This window comes from Felis catus, chromosome D1, assembly GCF_018350175.1.
Source record: "Felis catus isolate Fca126 chromosome D1, F.catus_Fca126_mat1.0, whole genome shotgun sequence".
NCBI lineage: Eukaryota > Metazoa > Chordata > Mammalia > Carnivora > Felidae > Felis > Felis catus.
In genome coordinates, this window is record NC_058377.1 from 49,650,153 (window position 1) to 49,663,197 (window position 13,045).

The 13,045-nt window shown below is 39.4% G+C and overlaps 1 protein-coding gene across 4 annotated transcripts in view; it reads left to right on the forward strand.

Moving 5' to 3' along the window:
- Positions 1 to 13,045, forward strand: part of PRCP (prolylcarboxypeptidase) — a 76,347-nt gene that overhangs the window by 561 nt on the left and 62,741 nt on the right. Inside the window, exons 1-2 of one of the 4 annotated variants that reach the window (XM_045038679.1) lie at positions 17 to 156; positions 627 to 808. In XM_045038679.1, coding sequence (XP_044894614.1) covers positions 641 to 808 — 168 coding nt within the window. In that variant the 5' untranslated portion in view covers positions 17 to 156; positions 627 to 640. Of the gene's footprint in view, positions 1 to 16; positions 157 to 255; positions 357 to 626; positions 809 to 13,045 lie in introns of those variants that run through there. The other 3 variants (XM_003992681.6, XM_045038680.1, XM_045038678.1) reach the window with 3 other exon arrangements.

A 13,045-nucleotide genomic window follows, 5' to 3' on the forward strand; every position in this document is an offset into this window, starting at 1 on the left:
AGACCGAGTGGTCTGCGAAGCTGTGCTCCATTGCCTCCTGAGTCACCCAGTGCAAGTCCCCACACTTCTCGGAGTTTCAGTTTCTTCATCTGTAAATGGGAGTAGTAATCATACAGGACACACAAGATTGCTGCGCTGCTTGAGTTAAATGAGTTGGTATGTGTGCCATTATGCCTAGCGATAATAGTGACATGTAAAGAACGCTCAATAAATTGTCATGGTAGCTATTATTATTACCATTATATGGGGTTTGCTGAGGGCAAGGGGTGTGGCAGTGGAATTGAGGCAGACAGGGCATGGCGGGGAAAGGTGGGCTTGGGGAGCGCTCAAGGAAAGGATGGGATTCCGGCAGTCAGGTAGGAGGGGTCCTGAGATGGTAAGGACAGACTTGGAGTGTGATCGCAATTAAGGTGGACTCTAAAGAGAGAGACTGCACGGGAGCAAAATAGAAAAGTCGCGGCGCCTTCTGGGACGCGGGCGGTGTGGTTTGGGTTACCAGGTTTGGGCGGTGTTGCTGTGGGGCAGAGTGGCTTTGGGTTTCACGGGGGAGGAGCCCATCTGCGGTGGGTGGAGCTTAGGACTCTAGCTCCCCGCATTTGCTGGTCTCGCTCCCACTCACTCTGCAGCTGCCACCCTGGCCATGGGGCGCCACACTGTCCTGCTCCTGCTCCTGGCTTTCCTGACGCTTCGGGAGGTCATCCCCGTACCGCTGGCCCTGAGGGCCCTCAGCAATCTGCACAGGTCAGCCAGCTTCACATCCCGCCCCGCTGTACCCACGAAGTACACGGTTCACTACCTCCAACAGAAGGTAAGGCGAGGCGGGCGGGCGTGGGAGAAGACTGGGGCTTCCCAGTCCCCCTGGGGCTTCCCAGGTCACCGGGCCTAACCCACCCCAGCTGAGGCACCGGAGCCCACCCGGAGTTTCAGACCCCTGGTGCCTAGGACTTGTCTAATCTTGGGCTCACAGTTTCCAGAGGGTGGCACCAAGCCCCAGTTCTGTTTAAAATCTCTTCTCCCATTACCAGTACTTTAATATCAGCTCTGGCTCCACACTCTCTTCCGTAATTTGACTTCCCATCAAATTAAAATTATTGAATGCCAACTCGGGCTCCTACTGGTAGTGACAACCATCCTTTGTCCCAAAGCCGCCGTTAAGTACACACTTCCAATATCTTATTAGATAATATTTAGTATTCAGCCTAAAACACCAGTCTGTCATCTCATGCTCAGCTCAAAGTTGATTTTGTAGCCCTTTTGTTGAGAGTTGTTAACCTTTCCTTGGTGGCACAGTCCTTTAAGTATCTGACTCTTGATTTCAGCTCAGGTCATGATCTCAGGTTTGAGATGGAGCCCCACATCGGGCACTGTGCTGACAGCGTGAGCCTGCTTGGGATTCTCTGTTTCATTCTTTCTCTTTCTGCTCCTCCCCCACTCTCAAAATAAATAAACTTTAAAAAAAAAGGTTTTTAACTTTTCCTATTTTCCATAAGACTGAACATTTATGTAACCCATACTCGTAAAGGAAGTTGTAGAGGTATGTCAGGATTTGACGGTCAGCATGGGGCTGGGGGTTAGCATTTATATGGTTCTGAAGATTGAGTTTAAAGTAGGCTTGATGCCTTTGTGTTGGCTGAAGCATGAGGCACTCTACAAGTCTGGATGGAAAAGTACATCCTGTGTGAAATGACAGGATCCCTTACGATTCTGTATTTCTGGGGGCCTGTGTAAAGGTAGGCAAAGATTTGGGAAAGTTTTAGATGAGAAAGAATGCAAGAGTCTGAGGTTTGGCTTTTGGAGTAGCATAGATCAGCATTCCACTCTGCTAGCTCCGTGACCTTGGGAAGGATACAGTACCTCTCTGAACCCGGTTTCTTGGTCTGGGGCTTTGGTGATGGTTAAATGAAAACAGATAACATGTCCCTAGCAGAATATCTGACCATGAGTAGACACTTTTTAAAGTTCGGCTTATTGACCTGTGTGAATTTTAATAGGAATTTGGGATAGAAGGGGTGCATGAATTTGTAACTGATAAGAAATGATTTTTAACCCGGAAATTTAAATTAGAGTTTCTGAGGAAGAGAAAGCATTTCAATTTCAGCAGCGACACCAGGAAACGGGCCTTTTTCTCAAGCAGCTCACTTAAATTCACTCTCTAGGCTATGACTTCCTCATTTACAAATTGAGCAGTTTGAACAAGGAATGACATGTTACACACTGTACTGAGGAAAATTTAGGGCTCTTTGGGAAGCTATCTCAGAGAGGTGGTAGGTGAAGGCCCAAGTGAGAGTGCTCCAGTAACCTCTCTCTCCCCGAACTCTTTGAGCCTGAACTTTATGCTTTGGTGTGTTTTATATATTTGTATTTTTTATACGACTATTTGCAGAGTTTCATCGGTAAAGTAAAATTGAAGGGAAACTATTGGAATGAGGGTGTCTGAAATCTCTTTAAAAATGATGAAAAAGAGAACTAGCAGCTGAAAAGGAACAAAAGGTGGGAGAGACCAAATGATCTGTGAGCACTTAATTTATATTCCTTCATTATAGATTACTTTTTTGACCACTTTACTGTTTAGAAACATAATTTAAGATCAGTTCTTTTTCCATTCTTGGTGGCTTGCAAAATGTGTTTGGCTTTACTCAGCCACCTTTGCCCTCTGGCTTAGCTTGTATTTTAGGACACAGATCCCACATGTTTATTTATTACTATAATAATAATATCCATTACATAAGTTCCAATTGAATTTTATTTCATTTTTTGGAGAAAACTTCCACATATGTATTTATTGCATAATAATAGTTATAGTAGTTACCAATTCTGGACTGTAGATTTTTAGTTGGGACTTACCATGTCTGTATAAACTCAACTTGATTTTTTTTTTTTTTTTTTAGTTAGAGCACATGAAATATTTTTATGCCTTTTATTTTTTTCTTTTTTCAAGTTTTTATTTAAATTCCAGATGGTTAACATACAGAGTAATTTTAGTTTCAGTGTGCTTTTATGCCTTTTAAAAATAAATGTTATTATTATAACTGTAAGGCTCAGTTTTTATTCAAGGCTTAAGTTTTATAAAACCTTGTAATGATTTTCTTTATCTGTAGTTATATCTGTCCAGTTGGCAAAGCTATTCCCAGCTATCCTTATATGAACATAAGCTCCATTTATGGTCTGGGTAAAAACGCCTTAGGGGAGGCCTTTTCCTCTCCTTTGCCCCCCAACACACACATATACTTTTAGCAACATAGAATGTAGACTCAACTGAATTTTACAGTGGTTAAAAATTCTATCTGGCATACCATGTCTCTTCTCCTAAAGTTAAACTCATACCTGTATCCTAACTGAAATGTCCCCTCTTCTGTGAAGTGTTCTTGACTTTAGGGCAACTTAGTTGATCTTTTTTCGCTCTGCAGACTTATTATTTTGGTGTGTCCCCCATACCTAGATAGCACATTCTAGTACCCAGAGGAGCCCATAAAAATTATAAAGTACAAAATACATATTTGTGGAGGGAGTGAATGAATGACTATCCAAAAAGCCTAAACAAGGCAAAGTCTGTCATCATTTAATTGACACAAATCACTTATTTTTATTTTCATCTTTTACTTCTATTCTTTACTAATTATTTTTTCTCTTCTTTCAGAGTCTTCAAATGTTGTTGATTTAGTAGGAATATTTGATTTCTTTTATCCGAAGTAACTGAATCGGGAGACCAGAGAAAGGATAGTACCTCACTTGGTCACATCCAGGCTTTGGGCACATGCGTGATGCCAGTGTTGTAAGGGACTCCTTGGAATCCATGGCTTGTGGTTACAATGTTTCCCTACTTCTCATTACTCTTCACTTCTCACCCAAGCCTGTCACAATAGAATTTGAGTACTGAGAGCATTTTACTATGTGATGTACTGGGAAAAGGAATGGGTCCTTTGAGGCTCTCATTTTCCTCACTGGTGAGTTAGGAAACAGTATTCATTGTATTAATCAGACTTCTCTACAGAAACAGAACCAATAGAATGTGTCTGTGTGTGTCTGTGTGTCTCTCTTTTCACAGAGATTGATTTATTTTAAGGAATTAGCTCATGTGATTATGGAAGCCTGGTAAGTTCAAAATCTACAGGGGAGGCTGGCAGGCTGGACACCCAGACAAGAGTTGCAATTTGAGACCAAAGAGAGCCTACTTGTATAATTCCTTCTTGCTCAGGAGAGGTCAGTCTTTTTTTTTTTTTTTTTTTTTTTTTTTGCTATTCAGGCCCTCACCTGGTTGGATGAGGTCCACCGACATTATGGAGGGTAAATCTGCTTTATTCAAAGTCCAGTGATTTAAATGTTAATCCTGTCCAAAAATATACCATCATAGAAACATCCAGAATGTTTGCCCAAATATCTGGACCCTATAGCCCAGCCAAGTTGACATGTAAAATTAACCATCACTTCTACCAAGGTTGTTTTGAGGGCCAGATATGGTAGCCCATGAAAGCACATGCACAGTGCCTAGAATATGGTAGGAACTTAAGGAAAGTAATAGAGTAGTGCTGGTTTCGTCCCCACTCTGTCCTAAAACCACACTCTCGTAGTGTTATCATTTCAGATTGATCCAAATGCATGACCACTGTGGTAATGCCTCTTCTAGAAATTTAGTGGTCAGTCATCTATACTCAACTATTCCTATTTACTGACCAGTGTTTATGTTAGAATTCTGCATCTTCATGCAGCATTAAGCTCATGGCCACTGACTTCTGCAAGGCCTTCACACAGCTCCTTCCTTGCCTGCTGTGAGGTAATCCCATCAGTGGGCTGAGCTATTTTTATTTGTGTTACAGCTTTACTTTCAGTTCCTACTCCAGGTTCTCCTTTCCCACTCATGTCACGGTGGCCCTGATGTCTAGTAAAATATTGCTCTTTTCCTCCTCTTCTTTTTAGTTTTTGCCCTCTTCTCTTCTTATTATTAATTGGTTCATCTTTTGATGGTTTTCCCCTTACGGCCTGGACCACATGTCACAAATATTATATGAACTGATTTCTGTTTTTAATCATGGAATCAATGCCAGAAGTGGTCTTAGAGATCATGTCGTCCATCCCTTAGATATGATGAAGTAACCTTGATCTAAATTATGGAGAGTCAGGAACTTGATAGAGATCGAATACCATACAAGTTTGAGAACAAATTCTGTTTCTCTGAGCATCTATTTTTATAATCAGCAAGATGGGGATAATTATATTATTCATCTCACAGATTTGTTGTGAAATGAGCTAGTATGTGTAAAGGGCTTAAATAGCACAGTTTATATCACTTCACTCAATAAATGGTAAATATTTTTATTTTATCTTGTGGTTTCTTAATGCATGTGGCTTTAATCTACCCCCTCTCCACACAGAATATTTAAATCATCACTTAGCATACCTAAAATAGTTATTTTGTAAAATATGAAAATCTGTATGAACTTTTCAGTTACACAATAGTAATATATGCCTTTTTATCTGTGAGATATAATTTAATACACTTAGAAATAAGGCAAAGAAATTAACTCTTTCCTTGTTTGAAACAATTTTCTTTTACATGAGACTGATAACGGAAAGCATATAAGCTATTTCTATTATTTTTTTCCTGTTCTATTTTGTGTTTTGGTAAATTGTGGAGGGGACAATATGACAGTGAATGCATTATTTTAGGTTTTTCAAGTATCTTCTCTTTTTGATACTAATACTAAATCTAACACTCTTTCTAATAGCTCTCAATGTTTTACTAGTTAATGCTAAAATGTAATTTCAGTAAAAATTAATTTTAAGGTTTTGCTCTGTCATATTTATGTCCCTCTGCAGCATATTACAAGGACTTTAAGTACTTAAACATTTTCAAAGTTTGGGTTCTAGTATCAACCAGACTTGTTACTAACTCATATAATGACCTGGGACAAGTTGCTTACCTCTAGATCTCAGTGCAAGGTCTCTTATGTAAGATAAGAGGATTCCATATGCAATCTGTGATACATGTGTCATTCTCTTCACTGAGTACCTCCTGTCTATATGGCTCTATATCAGGATCAGTGGGGATTTGAATACAGGTTGTGTTTTTTACCCTTGCCATTAATTGCATTTGGCACAGCAGACATGAACAATTTTTCCATCTGAACTTTGAATTAGACACAGACTCATATAAAGGGTTTTTTTTAATTAAAACTACTTAGCTCTATGGGGCACCTGGGTGGCTCAGTCGGTTGAGCATCTGACTTCAGCTCAGGTCATGACCTCGCTGTCTGTGAATTTGGGCCCCACATCGGGCTCTGTGCCGACAGCTCAGAGCCTGGAGCCTGTTTTAGATTCTGTGTTTCCCTCTCTCTCTGCCCCTCCCCCACTCACGCTCTGTCTCTGAAAAATGAACAAACCTTAAAAAAAAATTTTTTTTTGATTACTTAGCTCTACAATTAACACAGTATTTATAACATAAAACACTATATTTATGATTTTGAAGTTTGCTTGGTTATGGGTGGATTGGAGAAGAAAGAAGAATCATAGGGAAGAAGAATACTTTGACGATATGTCTTATTTGTCTTCATATTCCTAGTGCATTGCACAGTGCCATCTACATAATAGCTCTTTTTTTTTTTAATGTTTATTTGTTTATTTGTTTTTGGGGGGAGGGCAACAGCAGGGGGAAGTAGAGAGAGAATCCCAAGCAGGCTCAATGCTATCACCATGGATTCCAATGTGGGGCTTGAACCCACAAGTCATAAGATCATGACCTGAGTTGGAATCAAGAGTTGGATGCTTAACTGATGAGCCACCCAGGTGTGCCTACATAATAGTTCTTAATAAAGATTTTCTTTGAATGGAAAAAATTGGCTAAAAATTAAAATGAATAAGGAGTAAGAGGAGGGAGAATAAAATGAAATGTGCAGTATATAAATGTCTAATGCACTGATAATACTAGTAATCTGCTACTGTTGATTGAAAACTTTATATGCCCTTGGTTTTTTGTTTTTGATTTTTTAAAGTTTATTTATTTTGAGAGAGAAAGAGAGAGCGTAAGCAGGGGAGGGGCAGAAAGAGAGGGAGAGAGAATCCCAAGCAGGGTCCACACTGTCAACACAGAACCCAATATGGGGCTCTAACTCATGATCTGTGAGTTCATGACTTAAGCAGAAATCATGAGTTGGACACTCAACCGACTGAGCCACCCAGGTGCCCCTTATATGCCTTAGGTTTTGAGTACTTAATAGACATTCATTTATTTAATTTTTATAGCAGTCCTATGAGGTAGATGCTATTATTATTCCACTTTATAGGTGAGAGAATGATCATACAGAAATGTTGAGTTACATGTTCAAGATGCACTGTCCCATTTTGTTTTTCTGAAAATAAACTCTAACGAGTTTCTAGTTCTAAAGTAAATGTTATAACCTTGCTTGTTATACTAGTTGGGATAGGATAGGTTATGCTGCTGTAGCAGAACTCCAAAAATTTAGTGACTTAACCCCCCGAAAATTTATTACTCAAATTGTATTTCCATTGGGGTGAGCAGAGGGTTCCCTTATTACATTCACTTCAAGACTAAAGGACTTATGGAAGCTTCCTCTCAACATATACTTTCATGATCACCATAGCAGTGGAAAAAGAACATGAAATGATAATAAATGTTCCAGTCTGGAAATGGCACATTCATTTCATAATTCATTGGCCCAAACAGACTACATTGCTGCATCTGAGAACAGGGTGGGGACACAAAAAATACTGATTCTGGAGTGCCTAGAAGGAGAACAGCACTAATGACTACCATACTCATTCAGTCTCTTACCCACCCACCCATCCACCTACTCACTGTTCATCTAATTCCTTTTATATGTCAGGCACTGGACTAGGTCCCAGGAAGGCAGAGATGATTATATCCTGGAAGACCTCACATACTTGTTGGCCATTGCAGTCATACATACTTAAGCTTGTATCTGAAAAATATGGAAAAGGACTAATACATTTGTAATGTAGATTACTTCAAAAAGTCCCTGAAGTAAGGCTGGTCTACTTAATATTTTCTTGCTCAACTTACCCTTATCATGATAGTTCACTGACCTGATGTATATATACATTGGAGCATGTAGTAAATAAAGGAATTTATTTATTCATACTGTCATTCAGTAATTGAAAAAGATTATTTTGCCTGTTTTTTTCATAATAAAGGAAACAAAATTGATATAGAGATTTATGTAAAAAATCTGATGTATGCTTTGTAAGTGTTCATCAAAGGGACAGTTTTGCATTGACAGTGTGTATGTGATTGGGGTGTTTATAAAATTTGTTTTTTTTTAATATTTTTTATTATGATTCACAATTTAAGAAGAGTCATGGTTGTTTATGAGCAGTGAATGAATAAACATTTATTGATTGTCTTATCCGGGCCAGGTATTATTTTAAACTCTTTTATATCCTACTTTTAATTATTACAATCACTTTTAAAAATAAATACTTTTTTGTGGGGCACCTGGGTGGCTCAGTCGGTTGAGTGTCCGACTTCGGCTCAGGTCATGATCTCACAGTTCGTGGGTTTGAGCCCCGCATCAGGCTCTGTGCTGACTGCTTGCTCAGAGCCTGGAGCCTGCTTCAGATTCTGTGTCTCCTACTCTCTCTGCCCCTCCCTCGTTCACGCTTTGTCTCACTCTGTTTCTCAAAAATAAATAAATGTAAAAAAAATTTTTTTTAAATAAAAATAAAAATAAATAAAAACAAATACTTTTTTAAAGTTATTTATTTATTTTGAGACAGAGAGAAAGAGAGAACATGCAGAGGAGGGGCAGAGAGACGGGGGGAGAGAATCCCAAGCTGGCTCTGCTAACAGCACAGTTGGACTCAGTCTCATGAACCATGAGATCATTCAGTCTTTACAACAACCCTGTGAGGTAGATATCATGCTCAATTTTAGAGGTGAAACTAAGAAGGTTCAGAAAAATCAAAAGAAGAAATATTCAAAATATCCCACTTGTCAATTTGCTGGTTTCTCAATCCCAAATTGTAAATGATTTATTATATATCTATAAAAGGGAATATTATTGTCTCTTGAAAATGGTGGCCTTGAAGTATATCTGGTAGTGTGGGGAGATGTTCATTAATTAATGATAAGTGAAAAAAGCAAAATAGAAAACTTGAGTGTACAATGTGTTTCCAAATTCATTTACTCAATTTTTGTTAAGTTCCTACTTTTTGTAAGACTCTTCTAGGCACTGGGGGAAGAGCATTCAAGGCATAGAAAAGAGTAAGTACAAAAACCCTAAGGTAGGTGTGTGCCTGGTGGGAACAACTACAAGGAGGCCAGTATGGCTGGAAAGATGTACCCAAGGAGAGAATAGTAGGGGATGAAGATAGTGAAGAGGAAAGAGAACATAAATACTTCACTAGCAGAGAAGCAAAGTAAATGGACTAGGAAAATGCAGTGAGATGCAGGCAGCTTTGAAGCCTCATACATATTAGACCATTTGACAGGCTGTGTGTTTCTCTAGCTACATTTACTTTCTTGGGTATGAGTGAGAAGTTGGTGGAAAGTTCTTTTTAGCCAGGATTATCCTTTTGCCAAATCAGTAAAAGAAAGTCAGAGAGAGACATGGGGACTGAGGGGCATATGCAAGGGAGTAATTTACTCATTGACCATGAAATTTAAGCCAAGTCAGAAAGGGAGTGAGGATGGGGTGAGGGACAGTAAAAGGTAGATTATATGAGGTTGAAGGTCCTCCTTGCTTCCTGCAGTGCTCCCTCTACTGTAGTCCCTATGGGTCACATTAATCACACCTCCTCCCATCAAGCCACTTTTCTGCTCAGAGCCTGCAATGATTCCTTATTGTTTGCTTTATTTAGAATAAAATCCTGTAGCATTCAAGGCCTTCCACCTTGTGACCCCAACCCACCTTTCCAGTGTGTTAATCTATTCTTCACACACGCTCATTCTTTTCCTGTTTCCTTGCTTTAGCCCATATTGTTCCTTTGGCCTGGAGTACCTTTCCCAATGCTGTCCCTGCTTTACCAATCCCATCCATTTTTTTAAGCCCCATCTCAGATACTGTCTGCCTCCTCCATGAGACATTTCTTAATATCCTGGAAAGTGTGTGAAAGTCAAATCTTTGTTTGTACTTCTCTTATGGCATGTGTCTTATTCTAGCCTTGCTTTAAAATCTTTTGTATCCTTGTCTTACTCCGTTTTTAAAGCAGAAACTCTGTCTTGTATCCATAGTCCTCTATAGAATGCTGCCCATAGTTTTACATAGTTTTTATAGTTTTATAGAGTATCAATTTTACAAATGCTTGTTGAGTCTGTATCTTTCTCCCTCTCCCTTTTCCTGCTTCTCTACCTATTGAGGTAAGGGAGGGGTGTGTGTGTGTGTGTGTGTGTGTGTGTGTGTGTGTGTGTGTGTGTGTAGGGAGGGAAACAGTATAGAAACTTGATTCTCAACTGTCTAAATCCTTTTGGGAAACATTATAGAATGCCAGGCAAATAAAAACAGGCCCACTTCTTCACATTCTCTTATTTTCACGATCTGGAAGCTGTAGCTAGTTATCTGTTCTGACCCTTCTCATATATGTACAGAGAAAGAATAGTGGGAGGGAGTGCGGCAATTTCTGTTTGCTCTTTCCGTTGTGTATGGGTGAGGGCCAGGGAAAGGGTAAAGGATGAAGACATTAGGAAAAAATGTCCCCCTAAAGCTTACTTCTGTGGCAATTCTATACTGCCCATATTTATTAGAGAGCTAAGGTAAAAAGGCAGTACTTTTTATGATTTGGGTTTGCATTTGCAAAAAGAAGCCAATTAGCTATGTGTATTTGTAAATCCATACTTTCTATTACATATGTGTCAGTTCTAGGTTGCCACTCAGTGCTGTACCTGAAGAAGATCAGCTGTTGTGTCTCTGTCAAGCTCACAATGTTCTCTTTCCTGTTGCTCATGTTGTGGGGTCTGCCCACATGGGTTAGGAAAAGGCAGATTTATTAAAGTACAGTTTCCTTAGGAGCTTTCCCTGAGCAGCTCTTCAAGTTGGTTGTATGATACAGGGAAATATCATTCTGTTATAGCAGACAGGATATCTAACATTTATATAGTAAAACAGCACAGTTGTATGTTCATTCAGAAACATTTACTGGCTCTTCCTATGTGCCACGTGTTGTGTTAATAAATGGGGATAAGTGGAAAGCAAAGACAGACCTCATGAAGTTTACAGTTTAGTGGGAAAAAACACAATAACACGTAATTACAAGTGGGACAACACATGCTTTAAGGAAGTAATTTGCTGTGGGATCTACGATGGAGTCCTGAGCCCTGAGTCTTGGTATTAGAGAAACCTATAGGCAGCTATAGTATCAAAGCAGAGACTGGGAAGCTGAGCAGGAGTTAGCCAGGAGAAGGGAGATGATTGAGATTTCTGTCCAGGTATAGGGTGTATCATGTATAAGATCCTAAAATAGAAAAGAGCAGTCTATGTTGGAGGAACTGAAAGTTCAGTAAGACTGGGAGAGTCAAGAGGTTGGCCCTCAACAGTGTGAGGTCAGTATTGTCACTATTTCCATTTGCACACGCATGGTATGGGTATTCCTTCTCTGAATCTGTCATTGACTTGAAGAATATAACTTGGTGTTGAAGTGGTAAGGGGCAAAGCACTGCTCTGCTGACCAGAGTAAATGCATTCACCTTGTGACAGATACTGCATAAGTGTTCTTTTGTTGTTGTTGTTGTTATTTCTTTATTTATTATATGAAATTTATTGTCAAATTAGTTTCCATACAACATCCAGTGCTCATCCCAAAAGAAACATAAGTGTTCTTAATATATTTATCTTCCACCTTGCAAGGAGGTACTACCTTTCTTTTTATAGAGAAATAAAGGGCTCAGAGGTAAAGTAATATGTCTGTGATCACATAGCTAATAAGTGGTAGTACCAGGATTTAAACTAAGCTCTGTTGAAATCAGAGCTCTTGATCGATGTTGTTTCTGTACTAACTGTATTTCTGGAATAGACAGAAGTTTGTGTAACTCATGGCCTTAATTAGAGATAGTGTGGAAGTCACATTAAAAAAATTTTTTTAATGTTTATTTATTTTTGAGAGAGACAGTGTGAGTGGGGGAGGGGCAGAGAGAGAGAGGGAGACAGAGGATCTGAAGCAGGCTCTGAGCTCTCAGCACAGAGATAATGACCTGAGCAGATATGATAACTAACTGAGCCACCCAGGTGCCCTGGCGGTCACATTTGTTAAGGAAATCTAGATTAAACAGTAATAAAGTAGAATAAAAGGAATCTTAATTCTCTAGCACTAGGTTGGTTAATTTTGGAGAGAAAAAAAATCATAATGGAGGTTTTAATAATACAGAACTTTCTTCTGACTTGGCTTTTGTGTTACAGAAAGAATACTTTTACATGAATGGGCTTTAAATAAATGAACCATGTTAACAGGAGAAGGGAACTATGAAACCTTCTAAGATATAGACTGTGAGGTATTTGTGGGTGGCTCTATACATTCTAGACTAAAGGATGTTAAGAGACCTCCACTGATGATCCCAAAAAAGGTACTATCCAAGGAAATAAAGGAGGAGACTAAAGTGGTAGGTCAGGAGTGAGGTCACTGCTTTAGAAATTGTCCCTATAAATTTGTACAGTTTACCCTAATTCCATTAAGGAAGCCTCCTTTTTAAGCTTTCCCAACAGTCTGTATACAAAATTGGCCTTGGAGTATGTTGAAGTTCACGTAAATGTTCCTCATCTATGCTGCATGGACTGGTCACTGCTATATATTCATCTTCTACTCCACTTGAATGTTCCTCTCTTTTCCAGTAACTCAAAGGAACAGAGGTCACCCTTTGGCACTTGGCTTTTGAAAGTCTTCCTTGATTAGAAAGTCAAATTCAGGGGTGCCTGGGTTGATTGAGCATCTGACTCTTGATTTCGTCTGGGGTCATTTCGTCCCAGGGTTGTGGGATTGAATCCCGCTCTGGGCTCTATGCTGAGCTTAGAGCCTGCTTGGAGTTCTCTCTCTTTCTCTGTCTCCCTCTCACTTTGCCCCTCTCTTCTGCTCTGCTTTCTCTCTC